Source organism: Hyperolius riggenbachi, chromosome 7 (assembly GCF_040937935.1).
Source record: "Hyperolius riggenbachi isolate aHypRig1 chromosome 7, aHypRig1.pri, whole genome shotgun sequence".
Lineage (NCBI taxonomy): Eukaryota > Metazoa > Chordata > Amphibia > Anura > Hyperoliidae > Hyperolius > Hyperolius riggenbachi.
Window position 1 is genome coordinate 24,127,742 of NC_090652.1, and position 25,796 is coordinate 24,153,537.

General features: G+C 45.7%; 1 protein-coding gene across 2 annotated transcripts; it reads left to right on the forward strand.

Moving 5' to 3' along the window:
- LOC137524158 (indolethylamine N-methyltransferase-like) lies at nucleotides 1-24,449 on the forward strand. 2 transcript variants are annotated; one of them, XM_068243732.1, is made up of 4 exons: nucleotides 1-375; nucleotides 4,475-4,682; nucleotides 17,428-17,656; nucleotides 24,227-24,449. In XM_068243732.1, the coding sequence occupies exons 1-4, from the start codon at nucleotides 225-227 to the stop codon at nucleotides 24,305-24,307; spliced, it is 669 nt and encodes a 222-aa protein (XP_068099833.1). In that variant the 5' UTR covers nucleotides 1-224; the 3' UTR covers nucleotides 24,308-24,449. The 2 variants fall into 2 exon arrangements, with proteins under 2 accessions (XP_068099833.1, XP_068099832.1); XM_068243731.1 differs by lacking the exon at nucleotides 24,227-24,449 and having other exon boundaries at nucleotides 5-375; nucleotides 17,428-18,661.
- Nucleotides 24,450-25,796: the final 1,347 nt, after the last annotated feature.

The following is a 25,796-nucleotide window of genomic DNA, read 5'->3' on the forward strand; positions in this document are numbered from 1 at the left end:
ACAGATTATAAACTTGTTTGGAAAAGAAGTGAATAGTCAATAATCACAGATCAGTCAGCTGAATCCTCATGATCAACCTGAGAAGAAAACAAGCAGTTCTGAGAAAATAATGAACAGCAAATAAAAAGGTGTAACAACCTGGTGCTGTATGACTATAAAGGGAACACGAAAAGAAGGTACGTATTGGCAAAGTGAGAAACCAAAGTGGAGAAGATACTTACACCATGGATTGTGGACCAAAGAAATTCTACCATAAGCATGACTTTCATACTAGAGATTACATTGAAACGTATTGCTCTGACAAGCCAGACATGGTCTTCACAGAAGATACTCTGAAATTTCCTATGATGAATTTCCATTACGTGTTCAGCTCCGGTTTGTATATAACCACAAATCTTCTATATGCAATAGAAGCAGCGAAACCACTGTTTAATAGAAAAGCATATTTCTATACAAAGCTTCTGCTTTTCAAGTGTACCAGAGACGAAGAAAAGAAAAAGTTTTATACATACCTGGGGTTTGCTCCAGCCCCATAAGCTCGGATCGCTCCCATGCCACTGTCCTCCTTTGCCCGCAGCTCCGGTACCGGGTCCAGTCAGTCGCGGCCAGTCTGCACAAGAGAAGCGCGCCCTCTACTTATCTCTCCAGCAGCTGCACGCAAAGAGCACACTTCTCTTACGTCAGACTGGCCGCGACTGACAGAAGTGCCGGGACCCGGTACCGGAGCTGCGGGCAGAGGAGGACAGCGGCATGGGAGCGATCCAAGCTTATGGGGCTGGAGGAAGCCCTAGAAATGTATAAAACTTTTTATATTCTTTAGTTCTGTTTTTTTTTTAAGATATATCTATTGTAATGCATGTCATGCTTTAATAACTAATAGTCCAACAGACTTCTATGTCCCCCTGTGCCATCTATGTCCCCCTTATGCCTACTATGTCCTCCTGTGCCTTCTATGTCTCCCTGTGCCTCCTATATCCCCCTGTGCCTCCTATGCCCCCCTGCGCTTTCTATATTCCCCTGTGCCCCTATGTCCCCCTTGTGCCTTCTATGTCTCCCTGTGCCTCCTATGCCCCCTATGCATTTTATGCCCCCCTGTGCCTCCTATGCCCCCCTGTGCCTCCTATGTCCTCCTGTGCCTCCTATGTTCCCCTCCAGTGCTGCTCGGACACCCCTTTTCAAAATCCGGATAAATTCGGATCCGGATACCCAGATATCCAATCCGGGTGGAATATCCGAGTTCCAACTTTACTGATCCGAATCGAATATCCAACCTCAGTATCCGGGGAAACCGGGCGGATTGAGATATCTGGATAGAAAAAACGGAAGTGGCCTTTAAATTGCTTTAAAAATGTTTTTTTAGGGTAAATGAGGCATGATGTAGCATCATTATTTTTTAAAGCGAAACACTAATTGATGATGTGGGGACTTAAAATCCCCCCCCAAAAAAATGGCTGTCAATTAACATCAGGACTAGGTTCCAGACAGTGGTCGTGCAGCCCACATTGGGCCTGATTCACAAAGCGGTGCAAAGTGTTTGCACGCGAGTGAAAACCCCTTTATCACGCCTAAACTCAGTTTAGGCATGATAAGAAGAAACTCGCGCGAATTTTCCGCGCACAAGCGCGCAGGCGCGCGCGCAGCACCCGGCGCTTCGCGCGAAGCTCCCATTAAGCCCTATGGGACTTTGCGCGCGCATGTACGCGCGTACGCGAGGTAGCTTCGCGCGAGTTAGAGCACAAATCGGTGATAACTTTGCTAGTGCAAAGGTTATCACGCCTAAAGTCTTTTAGGCGTGATAACTGGGTTATCACCGCTTTGTGAATCAGGCCCATTGTGTCCAAAGTCCAACCGCACAACTGGGACATGACAGTTTTCAGCCCAGACACCTCCAAAAAATTACACAGCAATTGTGTTTTGGGTTTAATATAGGTATCAGCACAGCAGCAGTGGCCTGTGGCACCCTGGCGGTGGGAGCAGTAAAGGCAGCAGGAGCAGGGCAATGCAGCAGCAGCAGGTGTAACGTCTGCCAGGAGCATGCCGGACGTGGCACTTGGCAGTGGCACGTGGCACTTGGCACTTGGCATGTGGCACTTTGAACATGGCAATTTGCACTTGGCACGTGGCACTTTGCATGTGGCACGTGACACGTACCAAGTGCCACGTGCAAAGTGCCACGTGCAAAGCAGGGCTGTGGAGTCGGAGTTGGAGTCAGAGTCGAGGAGTCAGAGTCGGAGCAATTTTGGGCACCCGGAGTCGGAGTTGGAGTCGGAGTCGTTGATTTCAGAAACTGAGGAGTCAGAGTCGGAGTTGGAGTCGGAAGATTTTTGCACCGACTCCACAGCCCTAGTGCAAAGTGCCACGTGCAAAGTGAAAAGTGCCACCTGCCACGTGCAAATTGCCGCGTGCAAAGTGCCACAAGCAAAGTGCCATGTGCAAAGTGCAAAGTGCCATGTGCAAAGTGCAAAGTGCCACGTGCCAAGTGCAAAGTGCCACGTGCCAAGTGCAAAGTGTCACATGCCAAGTGCAAAGTGCCATGTGCAAAGTGCCACGTGCAAAGTGCCACATGCCAAGTGCAAAGTGCCAAGTGCAAAGTGCCGCGTGACAGTCAGGCAGCAGAGGAGAAGACACTAACTGTCACACTGGCACTGCTCAGCAGCACAGCAGTTCTGTAGTAAGCTAACACAGGAATACTACTACTCTAACAACTACTAGCACTGACTGCAGTACTACAGTACTAACTACACAATAACACAGTAATCCTATTCCCTAATCCCTAACCTAACCTATACTGTAGCTAGCTAAGGCTAATAGCTGGCCAGCAGGCAGCAGCTAGCCTGGTGGTCTGTGCACAGGCTCAGCACACACACAGACACATAGCAGCTGCCTGCAGCAGCCTTGCAGCACACACTCTGACTGTCACACAATGAAATCAAGCTAATTAACAATACAACAATAGTGTAGTGATAGTGAAGGGGTTAATCACTGAACAGCTTTAGTTTTATCACTGTATACAGCACTTGCTAGGCCAGCAGCACTGGAGCATGTCTCTCAGTGAGCATTCACAAGCAAGGACGAGATTTATCATCATGGCAGCCCTCCTTATTATACAGGGAGGCCTGGCCAGGGTTCCTTTCTGTGATTGGGTGCCAGGGCTGGGAGCCCTCTGATTGGCTCAATGAGGTCAGGTGGGGCTGGCCAGGGTTCCCTTCTGTGATTGGTTGCTAGGGCTTCTGCTGGGAGCCCTCTGATTGGTTAAATGACGTCTTGGACGTCATCTACTTAGTTATAGTATCTCAATAGTCAGATTTCTGCGGATATCCGCGGATATCTGGATTGCCTGCCAACTATCTGCAGATAGCTATCCGGAGTTTATACTCACTTCAGATTTGCTTTAAAGAGGAATTATTAGCCATACTATGCCAGGAAAGAAACTACATGTCTAAGTAGGTAAATACTTGCTCTACTTAGTTCACAGATGTATTACACTGTCCACGTTTTGATTTCAGTTAATTTTATATAGTGAATATAGAGAATTCTGTGCCCTGGCAGGGGCCATCTTTAGTCCCATTCCTGATGTAATTTCCTCTTATTCCTTCTCTCCCCCTCCTCCCCACAGCAATAGAGAGTGAGTGCCTCATCTATGGGCACCCCCACATCCATGGGAACCTCCGCCGTTACCATATCCATAGGGATTTACACTCTACCCATCGATAGGCAGCATCCCGCTGCATTACAGATCTTGGAAGGGAATAATAAATGCAGCGCACACACACTCACCTCAACATGGTTCCAAGCTATGGAGTTCCCGTCTATACTCTCTGCACTACCGCCACCCTGTACGGAGGTAGTGCAGAGAGTATAGACGGGAACTCCATCATCTGGAACCATGTTGAGGTGAGTCCGTGTTCGGTGCATTTATTATTTCCCGCCAAGCTCTTTAATGCTTCAGGACGCTGCCTATCGATGTGGTTGGATCGATGGGTAGAGGGTAAATCCCTATGGATATGGTAATGGGGCCGGCGGGTTCCCAGGATGCAGGGATGCCTAATAATGCGGAGGGGATACCTATCATGTGGCTGGAGTGCAGGGAGGGGGCAGACGGTGGCAGACATGAAGGCAGACAATCAGGAACATGCATGAGAGTGACACAGGCTTCAGCCAATCAATCAGGCTGAAGTAGCTGTGTCTGTGGAGAAGAGGAAAGTAAAACAGAAACCCTCCGCCGGCCCAGCATGCCCTGCAACTTCTCTTTTGCGGCTCATGTACGATCAAGAGCTGCAGGTAATATTCATCTTCAATTAAAAAAGTAAGATTGATTTTAAAAGTTTGGCATTGCCTTTTTAGCATCCTTTTTATATATTTAAAAGATGAAAATAGAGAATAAATTTTGTGTTTCATGCTTAACAGTTACTCTTTAACAGCTTTGTGGTTGTGATGTACTCAACATGGACAATTTTGTTTTTAACCCCCGCAGGTTTTGTGAAAGGAGATGTTCTGATTGATCTCAGCATAGGTTCCATTATTCATCATCTCTATTCAGCTTGTGATGTCTTCAAGTACCTAATTATACTGAAGCACAATGAGCAATGTAACATGGAAACAAGCAAATGGGCAAACACTAGAACTGGAGCTTATGATTGGAAGCACGCATCAGCCCATGCCGCCAAGTTAGAAGGAAAGAGGTGAGGGGTCGTTTAAATGCAATCTATGGAGGGATGAAAGAGTTTATTGCTTATTTAGATGGTGCAAAGAACAAAGTATTCCAGCAGCACAGAATATTTCAAGTTAGATAAAGAAAGGAGCAGTCTGGACAGGAGAATTAAGGAAATATGGGTTGGGTTGCATGTGATGGAAATTTAAGTCCAGAAGTGACTTTCTCAGTTCTGCTTACATTCATCACTAGAAACCATAGTATTATTGTTATTATTATTATTATTGTTTTTATTTATATAATGCCAACCTCTTCTGTAGCCCTGTACATAGTACAAAACAAATATTGGGCAACATATATACATGAGAAGTTCAAGACACTGTACAGCCATGACATCCAGCAATACAAGCGCAAATACATACTGTGACAAAGTCGATACCCAGGAGGTAATCGATTTGTCCCAGGTTGTGTTGGATGGGAGGTACATTCCACCTGGGATCAGACGCTACATCCAGTAGCAGCTCCGGAATAAAAAGGTTTTGGCTGTCTGTCACATGGACAGAGGTTAATAACCTTACTTGGGTCCGGAGCTGACCAGATGCAGAGTGGGCGGGCGCATCTGGTCGCCAGATCCTGGGTGGATCGTTTGCTCTGTGTATGTGGGCTTCTGCTGGAGTCAGGACACACAGGGTTAACAGAGCAGCTTTGAAAGGCTGGAGTAGGAGGAGAGAGAGTGGGTGTGACCAGCAAGGTCTGACAGTCTGCTAAGAAAGACTTCACGTTTGAATCCAGAAAGCTGGTTTTGCTCTGGAGAGAAAGTGCAGGCTGCACATGGAGTTTGGTGTGTTCCTGATATTGAAAGCTGAATGTAAGCTGCTGGCCTGGACTGGCCTTTTTGTTTTCATTTGAACTGTACTTTACAAACTGCCAAAAGACTGCTGTTTAAGAAGCCTGCTGTCCAATAAACTGTTGTTTGTTTTGGAAAATACACCTGTCTGTGCTGCTATCTCCCGCTGAGTACTCACCATTTGCAGCTGATCCCTCACAATTGGTGCTCGGATGCGGGCAACTTAGCATGCCTACAGCGACAGTGTGTTTGGCGTAAGATTTAAAAGTTTGAACAGCAGCATGGATGAAATGGTGAAGCAGCTGGTGTTAGCGAATGCGGCCTTGCAACAGGCTAATGCTGAGCAGCGGAAAACAAACACAGCCCTGCAACAACATACAGAGGCAGTACAGCAGCAAGCGGTGGCCCTGTGTGAGAGTCTGGCTGCAGCTGCGGAGGCCGATCGTCAGACTGCTGAGGCTGACAGGAAAGCAGTGAGTGAGTTGGTGCAACAACTTGTGGCTCGGAACCAAGAGGGACAGCTGCTGGTACCTGGCAGTGGAGGCACCATCCGCGCAAGCCACTTCTTGCAGAAGCTGACTCCCCATGATGATGTCGAGGCGTTCCTCCATACCTTTGAGAGGACAGCGGAGAGGGAAGCCTGGCCTAAAACGCAATGGGCAGGATTGGTAGCTTCGTTCCTGACTGGGGATGCTCAAAAGGCCTACTTCGACCTTGCCCTAGAGGATGCTAAAGACTACGACAAGCTGAAGGAGGAGATCCTGCGTAGACTTGGTGTCACCCCGGCGGTGCGAGCCCAGCGAGTTCACCAGTGGTCCTATTCAGCCGGATGCTCTCCAAGGTCCCAGATGCACGATCTAATCCACTTGGTAAAGAAGTGGTTGGAACCTGAGAAGTTAACAGCTCCGGAGGTCGTCGAAAGAGTTACCATTGACCGTTTCTTGCGCTCCCTACCGCCGGCTTTGCGAAGGTGGGTGAGTCATGCAGATCCACAGTCAGCTGATGAACTAATTGCGCTGCTGGAACGTTATCTGGCTGCAGAGGACTCTTTGGCTTGGGCCACAGGACAGCGCTCAGCTACCCGGAGACTGGCAGCACCCCAGGGAACTGGTAAGACAAAAGCTGACTTTGTGGGGGGTGTGGTCAGTGAGCCAAGCTCTGCAGGCCGAGGTCGACCAGGCACAATGGTAAGAAGTCGATCCCCGGTACAATGTTGGCAATGTAAAGAGTGGGGACATATTGCTGCTAACTGTCCTCAGGCAGTTGAACCCATGGAGTGCGATTACACTCGTCGCAGGTCCTTGTTTGCGCGACCTGTGTATATCGCAAGCTGTGACTCTCATTTGGCGGTGGTAAAAATTGCTGGAAAAACTGTCCAGGCTCTCTTAGACTCTGGTAGCTTGGTGACCCTGGTGCATTCCAGTTTAGTGGACCCGGCCTGGCTGGGGAATCGTCGGGTCACAGTACAATGTGTTCATGGGGACTCTAAACAATACCCCACCGCCCTTCTCACCATTGAAACAAACTGTGGACCTGCCACTCAGGAAATAGTGGTGAGCCCGAACTTGGCACATAGTGTCATCCTGGGGAGGGACTTTCCACTGTTCTGGAACTTGTGGGAAGGGGATAACTGTGGAGGCTCAAGAGAGCTGGAATCTAAAAATAATACAGAAATTGATGGTAATGAAATGTTTTCTCCCTTGGAGGTGTTTGCTGGGGACTCTGAGTTATCCCCAGAGACCTCTGAGGACTCGGTCCTACCAGAGCTGGAGGTGTCTCGGGATAACTTTGGGACTGCCCAGTTAAGGGATCCTACGCTGGCAAAAGCGTGGGAAAATGTCAAGGTGTTGAACGGTGAACCCCAAGTGGTCGGGGCTGAGAAAGTATTTCCTCATTTGGCGGTACAGTCAGACTTGCTGTACCAGGTTTGTAAAATTCAGGGTGAGGTTGTGGAACAACTCGTGGTCCCCAAGTCGTATCGCCCAATGGTCCTAGACCTAGCGCACAAACATGCCCTGGGGGGACATTTGGGTACCGAAAAAACTAGGGACCGAGTCCTGCAGCGATTCTTTTGGCCTGGGGTACATGGAGATGTAAAAGCTTACTGTGAATCCTGTCCCGAGTGCCAAAGATGTGCTCCGGCTCCCCATTTTCGAAGTCCGCTCGTCCCCTTGCCCATTATCGAAGTTCCCTTCGAAAGGATAGCCATGGACCTAGTGGGGCCATTGGTTCGATCAGCGCGTGGTCACCAGTACATTCTGGTGGTAGTGGACTATGCCACTCGCTACCCAGAAGCGGTTCCCCTCAGAAATACGTCGTCTAAAGTGATTGCACGTGAGTTGTTCCACATGTTCACCAGAGTAGGTTTGCCAAAGGAAATTTTGACAGACCAGGGTACCCCATTTATGTCTAAATTGATGAAAGAAGTGTGTAAACTGATGAAGATCGATCAGATTCGTACTTCAGTGTACCACCCTCAAACGGACGGGCTTGTGGAAAGATTCAACAAAACCTTAAAAAATATGTTAAAGAAAATAGTGGACAAGGATGGCAAAGATTGGGATTGCCTTTTGCCCTACCTAATGTTTGCAATTCGGGAGGTCCCTCAGTCTTCCACAGGTTTTTCGCCGTTTGAGTTGTTGTATGGGCGATGCCCACGGGGAATTCTGGATATAGCCAAAGAAACCTGGGAGCAAGAGGCCACCCCCTACAGAAGTATTGTTGAACATGTGTCTGGTATGCAAGATAGGATTGCAGCGGTGATGCCTTTAGTCAGAGAGCATTTGCAACATGCCCAGGAGGCACAGTCTCGTGTTTATAATAAATCAGCAAAGGTTCGAGCTTTCAGTCCTGGGGATCGGGTCCTGGTGTTGGTTCCCACGGTTGAAAGCAAGTTTTTGGCTAAGTGGCAAGGTCCATATGAGATTATTGAAAAGGTCGGGGAGGTGAATTACCGGGTTTACCAGCCTGGCCGGAGGAAGCCAGAACAGATATATCATGTGAATTTACTGAAACCCTGGAAAGAGAGGGTGGCCCTTGCAGCTTCCCAGGTTACTCAAGAGTCCACCAAGGGTGGAATAGAGCTGGTACAGGTGGCTGAGACGCTGTCTGTTTCACAGAAACGGGAGGTCCGAGAGTTCCTCTTACGGAATCGAGAGGTGTTCTCGGAACTTCCAGGTTGTACCCAAGTCATCAGGCATGATGTTGTGACTGAGCCCCATGTACAGGTCCGCCTTAAACCTTATAGAATACCTGAAGCTCGCAGACAGGCCATAGCAGGGGAAGTAGAAAGAATGCTGGAACTGGGGGTTATTGAGGAGTCCAACAGCGAATGGAATAGCCCCATAGTGCTAGTTCCGAAGTCTGACGGTTCCATTCGTTTCTGTAATGACTTCAGAAAGTTGAATGAGGTATCAAAATTTGATGCCTACCCTATGCCAAGGGTAGATGAGTTAGTCGAAAGGCTGGGCCCCGCAAGATATGTCACCACCTTAGATCTGACCCGGGGATATTGGCAGGTGCCCTTAACTGAATCAGCCAAGGAGAAGACAGCCTTCTCGACTCCCCAAGGGCTGTTTCAGTATGTCAGGATGCCGTTTGGGTTGCAAGGGGCCCCAGCCACCTTTCAAAGGATGATGGACAAGATCCTCAGGCCGCATCAGCGGTATGCTGCGGCTTATTTGGACGACGTGGTCGTCTTCAGTACAGATTGGGAAAGCCACCTTCCGAAAGTCCAGGCGGTCCTGGATGCCATTAGAAAGGCGGGACTGACAGCGAACCCCAAGAAGTGTGCAGTAGGGTTGGAGGAGGCTCGTTACCTGGGGTACACAATTGGGAGAGGTCTGATTAAGCCCCAAGTGCAGAAAGTGGAGGCCATAAGGGACTGGCCTAGGCCTACCACGAAAAAGCAGGTCAGGACCTTCTTAGGTTTGGTGGGCTATTATAGGAGGTTCATTCCAAATTTTGCCACTTTGGCCACTCCCATTACAAACCTCACAAAAGGGAAAAGTTCCTCCATGGGTCCATGGGGACAGGAGGCTGAAGAAGCCTTTCAAGGTCTTAAGGAGGCATTGTGCAGGGGTCCAGTCTTGGTCACGCCTGATTTTAAAAAAGAGTTTCTGGTACAGACAGATGCTTCAGCTGTGGGGTTAGGAGCAGTCCTATCCCAAATCGTCAATGGAGAGGAGCACCCAATTGTGTATCTGAGTCGAAGGCTGACCGCAGCCGAAGAAAGATATAGTATCGTGGAGCGGGAGTGTCTGGCCATCAAGTGGGCACTCGAGGCTCTACGGTACTATCTCTTGGGCCGTCGCTTTCGCCTCATTACCGACCATGCTCCTCTCACATGGATGTCTCAAAACAAGGAGAAAAATGCAAGGGTAACGCGCTGGTTTCTGGCATTACAGCCCTTTAATTTTTCTGTGGAGCACAGAGCTGGAAGACTGCATGGCAATGCAGATGCTCTATCAAGGGCATTCTGTCTTGCCGCAGACTGTGTCCGATCCCACGGGATCGAACAGAGGGGGGGAGTATGTGACAAAGTCGATACCCAGGAGGTAATCGATTTGTCCCAGGTTGTGTTGGATGGGAGGTACATTCCACCTGGGATCAGACGCTACATCCAGTAGCAGCTCCGGAATAAAAAGGTTTTGGCTGTCTGTCACATGGACAGAGGTTAATAACCTTACTTGGGTCCGGAGCTGACCAGATGCAGAGTGGGCGGGCGCATCTGGTCGCCAGATCCTGGGTGGATCGTTTGCTCTGTGTATGTGGGCTTCTGCTGGAGTCAGGACACACAGGGTTAACAGAGCAGCTTTGAAAGGCTGGAGTAGGAGGAGAGAGAGTGGGTGTGACCAGCAAGGTCTGACAGTCTGCTAAGAAAGACTTCACGTTTGAATCCAGAAAGCTGGTTTTGCTCTGGAGAGAAAGTGCAGGCTGCACATGGAGTTTGGTGTGTTCCTGATATTGAAAGCTGAATGTAAGCTGCTGGCCTGGACTGGCCTTTTTGTTTTCATTTGAACTGTACTTTACAAACTGCCAAAAGACTGCTGTTTAAGAAGCCTGCTGTCCAATAAACTGTTGTTTGTTTTGGAAAATACACCTGTCTGTGCTGCTATCTCCCGCTGAGTACTCACCATTTGCAGCTGATCCCTCACAATACATAGTTAATATGTGGATTGAGATATCACCAAAATTGGTAAACGCTCATCTGGCAAATTAAAGTGAGTAAGAAACGATAGGAGGAGGTACCTTCCCTTGTAAACTTACAATCTAGAGGGTAGTGTGGGGCGGAAACAACAGCAAAGGAAACATAGGGGATGAGACAGTGAACGTCCAATGCTGCCTATAGAAAATTATAGGGTTGTCTGCTGAATAGGTGTGTTTTAAGAGTACGTTTAAAGGTTTCCAGGCTCGGAGCATGGCGGACAGGCTGTGGGAGAGAGATCCAGAGGAGAGGGAAATCCCGTGGGAAGTCCTGGATGCTAGAGTGAGAAAATGTGATCAAGTTAGAGAACAAAAGGGACTCCTTTGAGGAACAGAGGTTCCAGACAAGGAAGTATCTGATATCTTGTATAAGCCCCTATGTCCTATAAACCCCTTGTGCCAAAATGTTTGGCTGGTAGCTGGCATGTATGGTGGCACCAACATTTTCCAGTAGCCATTTGAACTCCAAATTGCCTGTTTTGACTTGAAACTGGATTGATCAGAATCATCAGCTACGGCATTTAATTAGTACAGTAACAAGCTGCATAAATTTACATACAAATAACATAAAATTAGGTTGATGTAAGTATCTAATTGGCCATCTTGACTAGTGAATATGTACTGGTGTTGTTGGATCTTAGTTAGGACACCATGCATAAACTATGTACCATATACAGGATCTTCTCAAAAAATTAGCATATTGTGCTAAAGTTCATTATTTTCTGTAATGTACTGATAAGCGTTAGACTTTCATATATTTTAGATTCAAATACACACAACTGAAGTAGTTCAAGCTTTTTACTGTTTTAATATTGATGATTTTGGCATACAGCTCATGAAAACCCAAATATCCTATCTCAAAAAATTGGCATTTCATCCGACCAATAAAAGAAAGTGTTTTTAAAACAAAAAAGAGTCAACTTTCAAATAATTATGTTCAGTTATGCACTCAATACTTGTCCGGGAATCCTTTTGCAGAAATGACTGCTTCAATGCGGCGTGGCATGGAGGCAATCAGCCTGTGACACTGCTCAGGTGTTATGGAGGCCCAGGATGCTTCAATAGCGGCCTTAAGCTCATCCAGAGTGTTGGGTCTTGCGTCTCTCAACTTTCTCTTCACAATATCCCACAGATTCTCTATGGGGTTCGGGTCAGGAGAGTTGGCAGGCCAATTGAGCATACCATGGTTAGTAAACCATTTACCAGTGGTTTTGGCCCTGTGAGCAGGTGCCAGGTCGTGCTGAAAAATGAAATCTTCATCTCCATAAAGCTTTTCAGCAGATGGAAGTGCTCCAAAGTCTCCTGATAGCTAGCTGCATTGACCCTGCCCTTGATAAAACACAGTGGACCAACACCAGCAGCTGACATGGCACCCCAGACCATCACTGACTGTGGGTACTTGACACTGGACTTCAGGCATTTTGGCATTTCCCTCGCCCCAGTCTTCCTCCAGACGCTGGCACCTTGATTTCCGAATGAAATGTAAAAGTTGCTTTCATCCGAAAAAAGTACTTTGGACCACTGAGCAACAGTCCAGTGCTGCTTCTCTGTAGCCCAGGTCAGGCGCTTCTGCCACTGTTTCGGGTTCAAAAGTGGGTTCATGCTTCCATCTGCAGAAAAGCTTTATGGAGATGAAGATTTCATATTTCAGCACAACCTGGCACCTGGTCACAGTGCCAAAACCACTGGTAAATGGTTTACTGACCATGGTATTACTGTGCTCAATTGGCCTGCCAACTCTCCTGACCTGAACCCCATAGAGAATCTGTGGGATATTGTGAAGAGAAAGTTGAGAGACGCAAGGCCCAACACTCTGGATGAGCTTAAGGCCGCTATCGAAGCATCCTGGGCCTCCATAACACCTGAGCACTTCCACAGGCTGATTGCCTCCATGCCACGCCGCATTGAAGCAGTCATTTCTGCAAAGGATTTCCGACCAAGTATTGAGTGTATAACTGAACATAATTATTTGAAGGTTGACTTTTTTTTGTTTTAAAAACACTTTCTTTTATTGGTCGGATGAAATATGCTAATTTTTTGAGATAGGAAATTTGGGTTTTCATGAGCTGTATGCCAAAATCATCAATATTAACTAGTTCGGCCTTTCTGGACGAGCTTTCTCGTCCAGAAAGGCACTGCTGCTTTCAATGCGTGGTGCGCGCGATCGGGTGTGCATGGGTTTTAATTACGGTAGCGTATATTAATTTCAAACTATAATGGCCAAAAACTGAGAAATAATGAATTTTTTTCATTTCTTTCTTAATCCTCCTGTTAAAATGGATTTAGAAAAAAACAATTCTTAGCAAAATGTAGTACCCAAAGAAAGCCTAATTAGTGGCGGAAAAAACAAGATATAGATCAATTCATTGTGATAAGTAGCAATAAAGTTATAGGCGAATAAATGGGAGGTAAACGTTGCTCGGATGCATGAGATTTTCGGCACTGCGGCGCTGAACCGGTTAAAATAATAAAAGGCTTGAACTACTTCAGTTGTGTGTATTTGAATCTAAAATATATGAAAGTCTAATGTTTATCAGTACACTACAGAAAATAATGAACTTTAACACAATATGCAAATTTTTTGAGAAGATCCTGTATAGTTGTGTATAAGCCGTCCTGTGAATAGGCCGACCCCGAGCCTTTGCCCCTAAAAATACCTAATAATGTGTGACCCACTGATAAGCCGACCCGCCAATGTCTCACTCTGGTCCCCCCATTGTATGTGGGCCATGCCTCCGCTCTGTATATGGTACAGAGTAAAGCATGCTTGTAGAGTCTATGTTATGATGCAGTGTATGCATGTTCAGCAGAGTGTATGTAATTGATGATGCAGTGTATGTATGTTCAGCAAAGTGTATGTGATATTGAGTGCTGGGAAGTATACATATAGCTACCTCTCCTCCTCTGCCATCTTACCTTATCACTTGCAGCTCTGTACTTCCCGCTGACATCTAGTGGCCAAGTACGGAACTGCAAGGGAGAAAGGAAGTGGATCGGCTGGATGAGAAGAAAGTGGAACCATGACATCTAGAAAGGAGGGCTACACAAGAGACACTGTCAGGAACGAGGAGAGATAGCTATCCCCAAACACCCTGCACCCATGACCCCGACACACTTTTGGGACACTTTTTTTGTCCCAAAAATTTGGGTTATATGTGAGTATATACATTACGTATTTCTCTTGTGTTGCTAAATATTCCAGTTTTACTATGGATAAATTATATAAACATGTTATGTAGTCATTGTTGTCTGCATTGCACTGTTTGTAGTACCAAGAAACATTTCATATATATATATATATATATATATATATATATATATATATATACAGTATATATATATATATATATATATTATTCATACCCCTGGCAAATTTTGAACTAAAGTTACTTTTATTCAACCTACAAGTAATTTTGCAAAGGCGAACTTTTGCGGAAGTTCGATTCGCCCCATACTGCTCTATGGAGCAGAACTTTGACCCTCTACATCACAGTCAGCAGGCATATTGTTACCAATCAGACTGCACTCATGCCTGGAGCCCCATCCCCCCCTTATAAAAGGCAAGGTCCTTGTGCCGTTTTACTCACTCGTTTGCCTACACTAATTAGTTAAGGGACAGCTGCTACACACACTCTGCTAGGGAGCGTTTAAATAGGCTGTTGTATATCACCCCTCCTACCCTCCACCCTCCTACCTATTCCCTCCTCCCTCCTAGCAGAGGGAGGAAGGTCTCATCTGCCAGGGAATTATAGTATTTTAAAAGCCAGCTTATATACCGTAGCTAAGAAATTGAACCCAGGTCTCACTGTGTGGTGGGCAAGTACCTTCACCGCTGTACCACCAACACTACTAACTGAAGCTAGCCTAGCATGTACCATTTCTGCTCAATCCAAGAGAAACATTAGGTTGCTTAAAGGGAACCTTAACTGAGAGTGATATGGATGTTTCCTGTTAAACAATACCAGTTGCCTGGCAGTCCAGCTGATCTCTGTGGCTGCAATAGTGGCTGAATCGCACCCTGAAACAAGCATGCAGCTAATCCAGTCTGACTTCAGTCAGAGCACCTGATCTGCATGCTTGTTCAGGGGCTGTGGCTAAAAGTATTAGAGACACAGGATCAGCAGGCGATTCAGGCAACTGGTATTATTTTAAAAGGAAAAATCCATATCCTTCTCAGTTTAGGTTCCCTTTAAAGCAGAGGGACACCTAGAGCCCCAATAGTGTAATTCGTCTTGGGGACAACAAAATAATTTAAAATTATACTTACAAACCAGGGTTACCAACAGGCAACCACTGTATAGGCAGGTGGGGAGAACAATCCTGACCCCATTCAGGAATAAAAAGTTGCTCTCTGTAGACAGGAAAATAGGGTAACAACCCTCCACCCAGGGTGGACTCAATGTAGTGTACAAGATACAGAGGTGCCAAAGGAATAAAAGGTAATTAAATGAACTTAAAAAAAACCAACTGGTTAAACAGAGGAGGCAGCGGTGGTTTTACCCCCTCCAAACAGACACAGGCAAGGACTGCAATTCAGACAGTCACCAATTTATTCGGAACTCCAAAAAACAATGCAACGCGTTTTACGGGCCATACATCCCGCTTCCTCAGGCAAAATACAGTAGGAGTCACAGCATCTGTATTATATCAGAGGCGCCGAGCTCACTGATATAATACAGATGCTGTGACTCCTACTGTATTTTGCCTGAGGAAGCCGGATGTATGGCCCGTGAAACGCGTTGCATTGTTTTTTGGAGTTCCGAATAAATTGTTGACTGTCTGAATCACAGTCCTTGCCTGTGTCTGTTTGGAGGGGGTAAGACCACCGCTGCCTCCTCTGTTTAACCAGTTGGTTTTTTAAGTTCATTTAATTACCTTTTATTCTTTTGGCGCCTCTGTATCTTGTACATTAGGTTCCCTTTAAGGATTTGTAGCATAAAAGCCAACCCACATTGGTTGGGAATTGAACCCAGGTCTCACTGTGTGGTGGGCAAGTACCTTAACCGCTGTACCACCAACACTACTAACTGAAGCTAGCCAAGCATGTACCATTTCTGCTCAATCCAAAAGAAAAAGTTAGATAAGACAAATAACATTTATATCATGCTTTTCTCCTGGCGGACTCAAAGCACCAGAGCTGCAGCCACTAGGGCACACTCTATAGGCAGTAGCAGTGTTAGGAAGACTTGCCTAAGATCTCCTACTGAATAGGTGCTGGCTTACTGAACAGACAGAGCCAAGATTCGAACCCTGGTCTCCTGTGTCAGAGGCAGAGCCCTTAACCATTACACCATCCAGCCACTGCTTAAGGATTTGTAGCCAGGCATGGCCTTGCCTTTTGTGCTCAACAGTTGTCCAAAGAGAACCCCAGATAGCCAGGTAGATTAATCTCTCTCTCTCTCTCTCTCTCTCTCTCTCTCTCTCTCTCTCTCTCTCTCTTGTATTTTTGAGCATAAATGGATTGAGCATAAATGGTACATGCTAGGCTGGCTTCAGCATGTAGTGTTGGTGGTACAGTGCCTGCCTGTTTGTGTTGTCTAACTTTTTCTCTTGGATTGAGCAGAAATGGTACATGCTAGGCTAGCTTCAGTTAGTAGTGTTGGTGGTACAGCGGTTAAGTTACTTGCCCACCACACAGTGAGACCTGGGTTCAATTCCCAGTCACAGTATGTAAGCTGGCTTTTAAAATACTATAATTCCCTGGCAGATGAGACCCTCCTCCCTCCGGGAGAAGGGAAGGAAGGAGGGAGGGAGGAAAAGGAGAGTAGGCCTGTAATTGAAAATTGACCTTAAAATAGGGTTTTTTTGTGAAATCTAGATTTTTGCCTGGGACTTTTGATGTGTATTTCACTCAATCATGTCTGCCTCCAGGTATTAGACCCCTTGAAACATGTTTTCTATCATTTTTCTAGCCGGTAGATTTTTTTCTAGTTTTCAAAGTTCGCCTCCCCATTGAAGTCTATTGTGGTTCGCAAACTTTTTGCAGAGGTTCGCGAACTGAAAATCAGAGGTTCGCGACATCACTAGTGAATATAGGCAGATCCCCCCTTTAGTGTATACAGACAGATCTCTTTTGGTGCATATAGGCAGATCCCCCTTTTAGTGTATATAGCTAGGCAGATAAATAATGTAAAGTATACAAGCAGATCGCCCTTTGGCGTATATAGGCACCCCCCCCTCCACACACACACACACACACACACACAAACACACACACACACACACACACACACACACACACACACACACACACACACACACACACACACACACACACACACACACACACACACACACACACTTCCTCAACCTGGAAGTTTTTCTGCTTGTAGCTGGGGACAGAAGATGGCCAGGAGTCAGGAGTGACAAGCAGGTCTCTCCCTGATTAGCGTGCAGCGCAGACATCACCTGTGAGCGAGGGGCTCATACAGACTCGCCAAGACTCAGCAAAGGCAGCAGCACATTCCAGGAGTCTTCGCCCCCATCACCCCCAGTGTCACCAGGGGCGGAACTACCACTCAAAGCAGTCACAGATGGACCTGGAGCCCGCAACCGCAGCCAGCAGGTAGAAATGCGACCAGGGCCAGTTGAATGCACATCATGTGTGCCCCCCCCTCAGAAGCCGGTGCCCTGAGCGACCACTGTGGTCGCTCAGGTCAAAGGCCGGCCATTTATGGGCAGCACTGTATAAATAGCAACTGTTATGTGTTTTTTGTGTTTTCAGTGCCCAAGCTCAGGACAAGGATGAGCAACTGAAGACAGCCATCAGTCATATCATATCGTGTGACTTTGAAAATGAAAATATAACTTACCCTGTTGTGCTTCCACTCGCCGACTGCGTCACCAGTATAGGGATATTGGATTGTATCAGCAAAGATGAAGATGATTACATGAGGAACCTGGAAAAAATGTCAAAGCTGCTGAGACCTGGAGGCCACCTGATACTAATAGGGGTATTAGATACATCTTACGTTATGGTTGGAGGAGAGAAGGTTCATCTGCTTACATTTGATGAAAGCTTTGTGAAAAATGCCCTCAGCAAGTTGGGCTTTGTTATTGATTACTGTGCAGTGCAGAGGAGGAGAAATGACAGCAAACTATGTGATTATAAAGCTGTTATGTTTATCACAGCTTGCAAGACCAAGTAGGTCATGACTAGTGTTGAGCACAAATTTCGCAAAGATGTAATTTTGCATCAAAATTTGCAATTAATTAATTTTTTCTGTAATTGTGATCATTCGTAATTTCGCATAAATATATATCATTTTAGTGTTTCCGTGCCGACTTTAATAGCAAATCTCTCATACATGCTATTGCCACCAATTGGCATTTGGCAAATTGGCAATTGCAACATATGTTAAAGGGGAACTTCAGCCTAAACAAACATACTGTCATTAAGTTACATTAGTTATGTTAGTTAGAATAGATAGGTAATATAATTTTTTACCCACCCTGTTTTAAATGAACAGGCAAATGTTTGTGATTCATGGGAGCTGCTATCTTTGTCATGGGGGCTGCCATCTTTGTCATGGGGGTAGCCATCTTTTTGGTTGAAAGGAGGTGACAAGGAGCAGGAGACACAGTTCCAACTGTCCTGTGTCCTGATAACCCCTCCCAGCTGCACACACTAGGCTTCAAATGTCAAATTCAAAATGTAAAAAAAAAAAAATTGCAGCAAAACCGCAGAACGAGAACAACAACATCAGAAATCCAATCATGCTTTGCACAGCATCAGGGGGGAAATGCCCGGGCAGTTTTCTTCTGTGCAGCTAAAAATGAGGCTTGTATAAGAGAAACAAAGTTCTGATGCTGTGAAACTGTTAAAGAAACACGAAACCTTTTCAGTTCTGCTGAGTAGATTTTTAGTCTGGAGGTTCACTTTAAGAAGAATAGTGGGTACAAGCAAAGTCTCTTTTTTTCGAAGAGACCTTATAGTTTTTGAGAAAATTGACTTTAAAAATGCAAAGTAAAATTGTTTTTTAACTGTCATTTTTCTGAATTTGAAAACAATTTTTCTTTACATTTTTAAAACCGATATTCTCAAAAACTACAGAGTCTTTTAGATTTTTTTTTACTTGTACCCACTATTCTCCTTAACATATGTAGCCATTTTAACAACAATCACATGTATGGGGTCTTTGCTTTTCACGTCACGTATAAGTGTAGTTGCGAAAATGTACTAAAAATTTAGAGCAATCATAGTTAGCCGATTAAATCTACCGTATATACTCGCAAGCAAGCTGAATTTTTGACCCCCCAAAAGTGGGCCAAAAGTTGGGGGGTCGGCTTGCTTGCAAGTGCTGTGGTTCGTGGTCCCCACCCCCGTCCGCCCCCCCCCCCTCCGCCCCGCTCCCCCCCGCGGCCGCCGCTGCAATTAGCTTACCCGGCGGCTTCCTCTATTCCTGTCTCCGTGCAGGCATGTAAATAATTCACAGCAGCTCGCCCCACGGCGGCTGCTGTGTGATGAGGGAGGAAGCTGTAGGGAGAGCGGTTCCCATAGTAACGGCGATACACATCGCCGCTACAGGAAGCCGCTCTCCTGCTTCCTCCCTCATCACACAGCACTAGCCGTGGGGCGAGCTGCTGTGAATTATTTACATGCCTGCACGGAGACGGGAATAGAGGAAGCCGCCGCGTAAGCCAATTGCAGCGGCGGGGGGGGGGGGGGGGGATGGCCACCTACACATACTGGGCACTACCTATACTGAGCACTATACTAGCTATAATGGTTCACTATACTAGCTATAATGGGGCACTATACTAGCTATACTGGGGCACTATACTAGCTATAATGGGGCACTATACTAGCTATACTGGGGCACTATACTAGCTATACTGGGGCACTATACTGGGGAACATGGGGCACAATACTAGCTATACTGGGGAACATGGGGCACAATACTAGCTATCCTGGGGCACTATACTAGCTATACTGGGGCACTATACTAGCTATAATGGGGCACTATACTAGCTATAATGGGGCACTATACTAGCTATAATGGGGCACTATATTAGCTATACTGGGGCACTATACTAGCTATACTGTGGCACTATACTAGCTATACTGGGCCCTATACTAGCTATACTGGGGCACTATACTAGCTATAATAGGGGACTATACCAGCTATACTGGGGCACTATACTAGCTATACTGGGGCACTATACTAGCTATACTGGGGCACTATACTAGCTATAATGGGGCACTATACTAGCTATACTGGGGCACTATACTAGCTATACTGGGGCACTTTACTAGCTATACTGGGCACGATACTAGCTATGCTGGGCACTATACTAGCTATACTGGGGCACTTTACTAGCTATACTGGGCACTTTACTAGCTATACTGGGCACTATACTAGCTATACTGGGCACTTTACTAGCTATACTGAGCACTACCTATCTATACTGGGCACTATACTAGCTATACTGGGCACTTTACTAGCTATACTGGGCACTATACTATCTATACTGGGCACTATACTAGCTATACTGGGCACTATACTAGCTGTACTGGGCACTATACTGGGCACTTTACTAGCTGTACTGGGCACTATACTGGGCCAGGGCCGGATTTACCATAAGGCACTGTAGGCACGTGCCTACAGACGCCTGATGAGGAAAAGGCGGCTCACTACTCCCCTGGTGCCTCCTTCCCTATGCAGAGTCCTGAGGAGAGTGTAAATGAGAGTTTACTCATCCAGCTCTCGACATTCCACTGATGAGATCTCCTTTTAGTCAAGGACACCATTAGCTACTTAATAAGTAGGGTTCCTCTGGCTACCTAATGCTAAGGGACACCTCTAGCTATGACGGGAAAAGCTGGGCTAGTCATCAGACTTGTGGTATGGTTTGGTGGGGGTCGGTAGGTTTATGGAGGGTGATGTTCAGGGTGCCAGGACATCTGTGCCTATAGGCTCCTGTGATGTAAATCCAGGCCTGTACTGGGCACTATACTAGCTATACTGGGCACTATACTAGCTATACTGAGGCACTACCTACCCATACTGGGCACTATACTAGCTATACCAGGACACACTGGGGGGATCAAGCGGCCAGCATTTCCTACCCCCGGCTTATATGAGGGTCAATCATTTTTTCCTGTTTTTTTCGGGTAAAAGTTGGGGGGTCGGCTTACATGCGGGTCGGCTTGCTTGCGAGTATATACGGTATCTATTTGATCTATTTATCTTTCCTGACAGGCTAGAGAATGATAGGGCACAGCAAGAAAAAAACACCCCCTACCACTGCTATTTGCAAACATCTCTTGAAGCAAGAACGCCAGGCACCCACTACAGATCGTTAATCTCTATTGCACTCACTCAGCTTTTTTTATAGTGTTTCTTGCAGTGATATTAGGAATAGTTATTTAAATTAATTACTGAGACAGCGCTCCTCTTCTGTTAATAAGGCACCTGCAAAATCAGAAAAGCTGAACATAGTGCATTACTGCTATAATGACACAACTGCATATACACCCCAAGTGTACAAGTTTAAAAGTGTTTCACTCGTGCTCCACTCAAAAGCTTGTGACCTTCCACGTGGCTCCCTTAAAAATTGCAGGCTCACCAGATTCACACCACCTCAAATCCAGGTGGGTCTAGAGCATAGGTAAACCAGCCACGAAACTCAGTTGTACTATGTTGTCAGACTTTTAATCCAGCTTCTCTTAAAATAAAAATTGGACATAGCATAAAATCCTTTAAAATTCAAAAGGCCTGCGCTAAAGAGCGCACTTACATCATCCAAACGTGTTCTGCACTTATCGGGCTAAATAGCCCAGCGGTGTTGCCCTTGCTGCGGTCGCGGTGTCCCGTCTCCGCTATTGGCTCCCCGCACTAGTTTCAAGTTGAACTTCCGATCGGTATCCACCAAACTCTCTGCGACGTCAGGCGCTCCCGGCTCCACCTAGGCAAGTGCCTTATTAACAGAAGAGGAGCGCTGTCTCAGTAATTAATTTAAAAAGACATTCTGTGGATCCATCAGATAGCGAATACTCGTTTTTTATCAATACTGTATGATAATGTTTATGTGAGTAGCGGAGCAGTGGGCGCAGCCTTGTATCAGTATTGCAGATATTAGGAATATGATCCATTTCCAGTGGTTTTATAAGCAACTTTATTTCAGTTCTACAGATTTGTGGAGCAATTGTGATTAGAGATTGCAATTAAATTTATTATTATTTATTTTTATTTTTTTGGTGGGCCGGGCAGTAAAATTTCTGCAAAATCACTTTTGTGCAGCAATTTTGCAGCATTCTTATACTTTGTATTGAAACACAAGCACTCCAAAAAATGCTGCAGGACTTGCAATTGCAATTTCACTTTGGCCTAATCACAGTTGTTCCTGTGGGTTTGCCTGCATTGACTTTCATTAGCATAGCACTTTTTTGGATCGCCAGTGGTTGTTGGCAATCTCCAACTGCTGCTAAAATCACTCTAATGGGTCATAGCACGAAATTTAGGCACCTCCAAGCACTGGGGAAATTTGGATGGCATCATAGTCCTTATTAAATGCCACAATTACCGGCTACAGCTGGAAATGTAATTGCCAATAGTGCCTGAATAAAATAGCGGAACATCGAAGGTGGGTTTATCAGAAAGAAGCACTTGGTTATAGTATTGCTAAGTGCCAAGGGGTTAATATGGGCGCAGGCGGGTGGCTGGCCTGCTGAAGGTGTAGCAGAAATGGGCACTCAACTAAACTATAACCAAGCGCTAAGAGGTTAACTCCCACAGTAGAAGTTAAGGCACCAGAAAGATGCTAGGACAAAGCGAAAAAGTTGAGAAGGGTAAATTACTGAACATCACATTGGGGTAAGATAATTTAGTGTCCGGAGGGGGTGTCAGAATCTCATATTAATGCAGAGAAATAATCCCCATTTTGCCTTAAGTTGACCATGTATGTTAAAATGTTCTGCAGATTATTTGAGTTAATTTCATGATTTTTTAATTACAAGCAGAGGTTTTATTTGATCATTTAGATTGTTGGTTAGAATAACGTTTAATAGCACTTTCTGCAGTAAGCTGTTTTGTTTTCTGTACAAGGTTATGTTTATATTAAGATAGCGCTGAAGAATGTTCTGACTTTACTCAGATCTGGCTGTAATGCCTGCTTAGCAAGGCTTACCCATCAGAGAGAAATACCGCAGAAGCTACTAGTCCTGTGTGATGCTAACATCAATTTTGAATAGAAATTATGTATATTGATTATAGATTTGTTGATCAATGATAGACTTATATAATAAGGTAAATAAGTTTGCTTTCTATATATTTTAGCATGTATTAAAACAGATGGCTGTTTGCTAACCAATAAGCCATGTTAACAAGACAGTACAACCAGTGGCCACAGGGGGCGTTCAGAAATCCTCGTTAAAGGGAACCAGAGAGGATGAAAAAAAGCTTTTATACATACCTGGGGCTTCCTCCAGCCCCATACGCCTGGATCGCTCCCACGCCGCCTTCCTCCGCTCCCACGCCGCCTTCCTCCGCTGCCTGGATCCGCCACCACCGGGTCCCGTCATTGCCGCGAGTCGGCCAGTCGGCCGGTGCACGCGGCCAATTCTCCGCATCACAGGGGGCTCCCTCTATACAGGTACGCATGTGGCTGCTTACTGCGCAGCCGCATGTGTACGGGTATGGAGGGAGCCCCTGTGATGCGGACAATTGGACAAGTCCGCCGGAAGTGACGGGGCCGGCGGTTCCAGGAAGCGGAGGATGGCGGCGTGGGAGCGATCCAGGCTTATGGGGCTGGAAGAAGCCCCAGGTATGTATAAAAGCCTTTTTCTATTTTACACAACCATTCCTCTCTGGTTCCCTTTAATAAATTATGTAATGTAAGAGCATGCCGAGTTTCCAAGAATAGGTTAAGAACACACATATATCTTGACGTCTAACAGATTCAGAAAGATGTAAAAGAACACCATGAGTGTCAACAACTGTGTCAAAATTTCTAATTATAATAATGATTGAGGTAATGCTGATTAGAAAAGGCGCAGATTACCTACGTTAATAAGTCAAAGTAGCGTCATATATGTACGCACCTGTTCAGATAACCTGCTACTTCAAAATGTCACAAAATGTCACAAAATGTCAGAATGTACCAGCTAAAAATAATGTAAAATCCCCTAACAGACGCCATTTTAGAAAAATTACAATAAAAAGACCTGGCAGGCTAGCATATCAGATCATCAAGCCTGAAACTCTACTGAGATCAATTGAGGCCTAACAGACTACCTGCCTTCCACTGTGATTCTGGAACCCAAGAGAGGTAATATGCATTGTTCTTGCTAAATTTATTAACAAATAGTTTATATAAACGTTAAAGACTTGTTATTTCAAACTTCAGCAGCTTTTTAAGTTTTTTAGATAACTTTTTTCTGCTATACTTCATATACAATCAGTAAGCATTACTATTTAAATGCAATTGCAAGCTTAGGGACAACTACCTAGCTTTGATTGATTAAGATATATCTACTTTAAGTTCTTTATACAAGAATATAACTATGTATGTCATTTTTTAAGGATAAAGCAATAAAGCTATACACTGTACAATCTCAAGACAACAATTATCGATGGAAGTTAAAATCTACAGAAGAAGAATAACTATATTGATATGGACTTGTTTCACTAAACGAACTTTGAAAATGTATATTGGATGATGGACAACAACTGGAGAGATGTATATTCCTGTATATATATATGCTTTATCTATATTTTTTATTTCAATATAATTTTATAAAATTCAGCAGCTGAGTGTTGCGTATTTTTTTCAGAGGTAAACCTGTTAACCTATAAATATTCTGTTTATAGTGAGCAACTCACCCACTACTGACTAATCTTGATTATGACGACCTTAAAGAGAGTCTGAAGCGAGAATAAATCTCGCTTCAGACCTCATAAATAGCAGGGGCACGTGTGCCCCTGCTTAAACGCCGCTATAGCGCGGCTTAACGGGGGTCCCTTCACCCCCAAATCCCCCTCGATACACCCGGGGAGCGCTTCCTGGTTGGGGCAGGGCTAACCGCCGCAGCCCTGCCCCACGCGCGTCTGTCAGCGCGTATCTCCGCCTCTCCCCCGCCCCTCTCAGTCTTCCTTCACTGAGAGGGGCGGGGGAGAGGCGGCGATGCGCCGCTGACAGACGCGACTGGAGGCAGGGCTGCAGCCGTTAGCCCTGCCTCCAGGAAGGGAAATTCTGCGACCTTTCTACGACACACTTTTGCGGGGGGTGGGTTGGGGGTGAAGGGACCCCCGTTTAGCCGCGGGATAGCGGCGTTTTAGCAGGGGCACACGTGCCCCTGCTATTTATGAGCTCTGAAGCGAGATTTATTCTCGCTTCAGAGTCTCTTTAAGACTTGTTCTTTTGAGTAGTTAATAATCATTTAAAAGCAGATATCAATCAGATATTTGACAGGGAGCTAGTGTTAGGAATGGGGGGAGGGGGTGAGGGTAGTGTTAGGCATAGAAATGGGAGGACTATTATGAGATTAGGGTTATAGTGAGGGATAGTAGAATATTGGTATAATTATTGATATTGTACAATTGGGGATAGTAGAATTTTGGTAAAATTACCAGCATTCTACTATCGGTATTAACTAGTGCCCATATTTGATTGTGCCTCAGTTGAAAGTATACAACATCCCTGCCCCAAACGTAAGCTATCTATAGCCTGAGGAAATACTGTAAAACATGAAGGCTGCCATCTTTGTTCACTTTTAAATAATGCCAATTGTTTGCTAGTCGTGTTGTTTAACTGCTCGCCGACCGCGTCACACCGAGAGAAGGGGGCTTGGGCGACAGCCCCAGGACCGCCTAATGCCAATCGCTGTAAAGTCCTGGGGCTTCAGTTTGCAGGAGATTGCGCGCAGGCTAGGCATGCATTTCCTGCTTGGTAGGCGGAGTGATTGCCCCTCGAAGACTGTTAGACGGCGAAACCGCCATCTGTAAACATAGTACAGCGCAGCGATCTACAGCAGTGCTATTCTGGGGACAGCCGTGTGAGATGGGACACTAGAGAGTGATCAGCTCTCAGAGACTGAAGCCTATGACAGGCGATCACCGTGATTGGCTGGCTGGGGGGAGGATTTTAAAAAAT

Bases quoted from the DNA above. Each gene is read 5' to 3' on its own strand.
- LOC137524158 (XM_068243731.1), top strand. From the start codon at position 225: ATGGATTGTGGACCAAAGAAATTCTACCATAAGCATGACTTTCATACT. The intron at 376-4,474 runs GTTTGTATATAA...TAACCCCCGCAG, and splicing joins CCATTACGTGTTCAGCTCCG to GTTTTGTGAAAGGAGATGTT. The intron at 4,683-17,427 runs GTGAGGGGTCGT...TTGTGTTTTCAG, and splicing joins GCCAAGTTAGAAGGAAAGAG to TGCCCAAGCTCAGGACAAGG.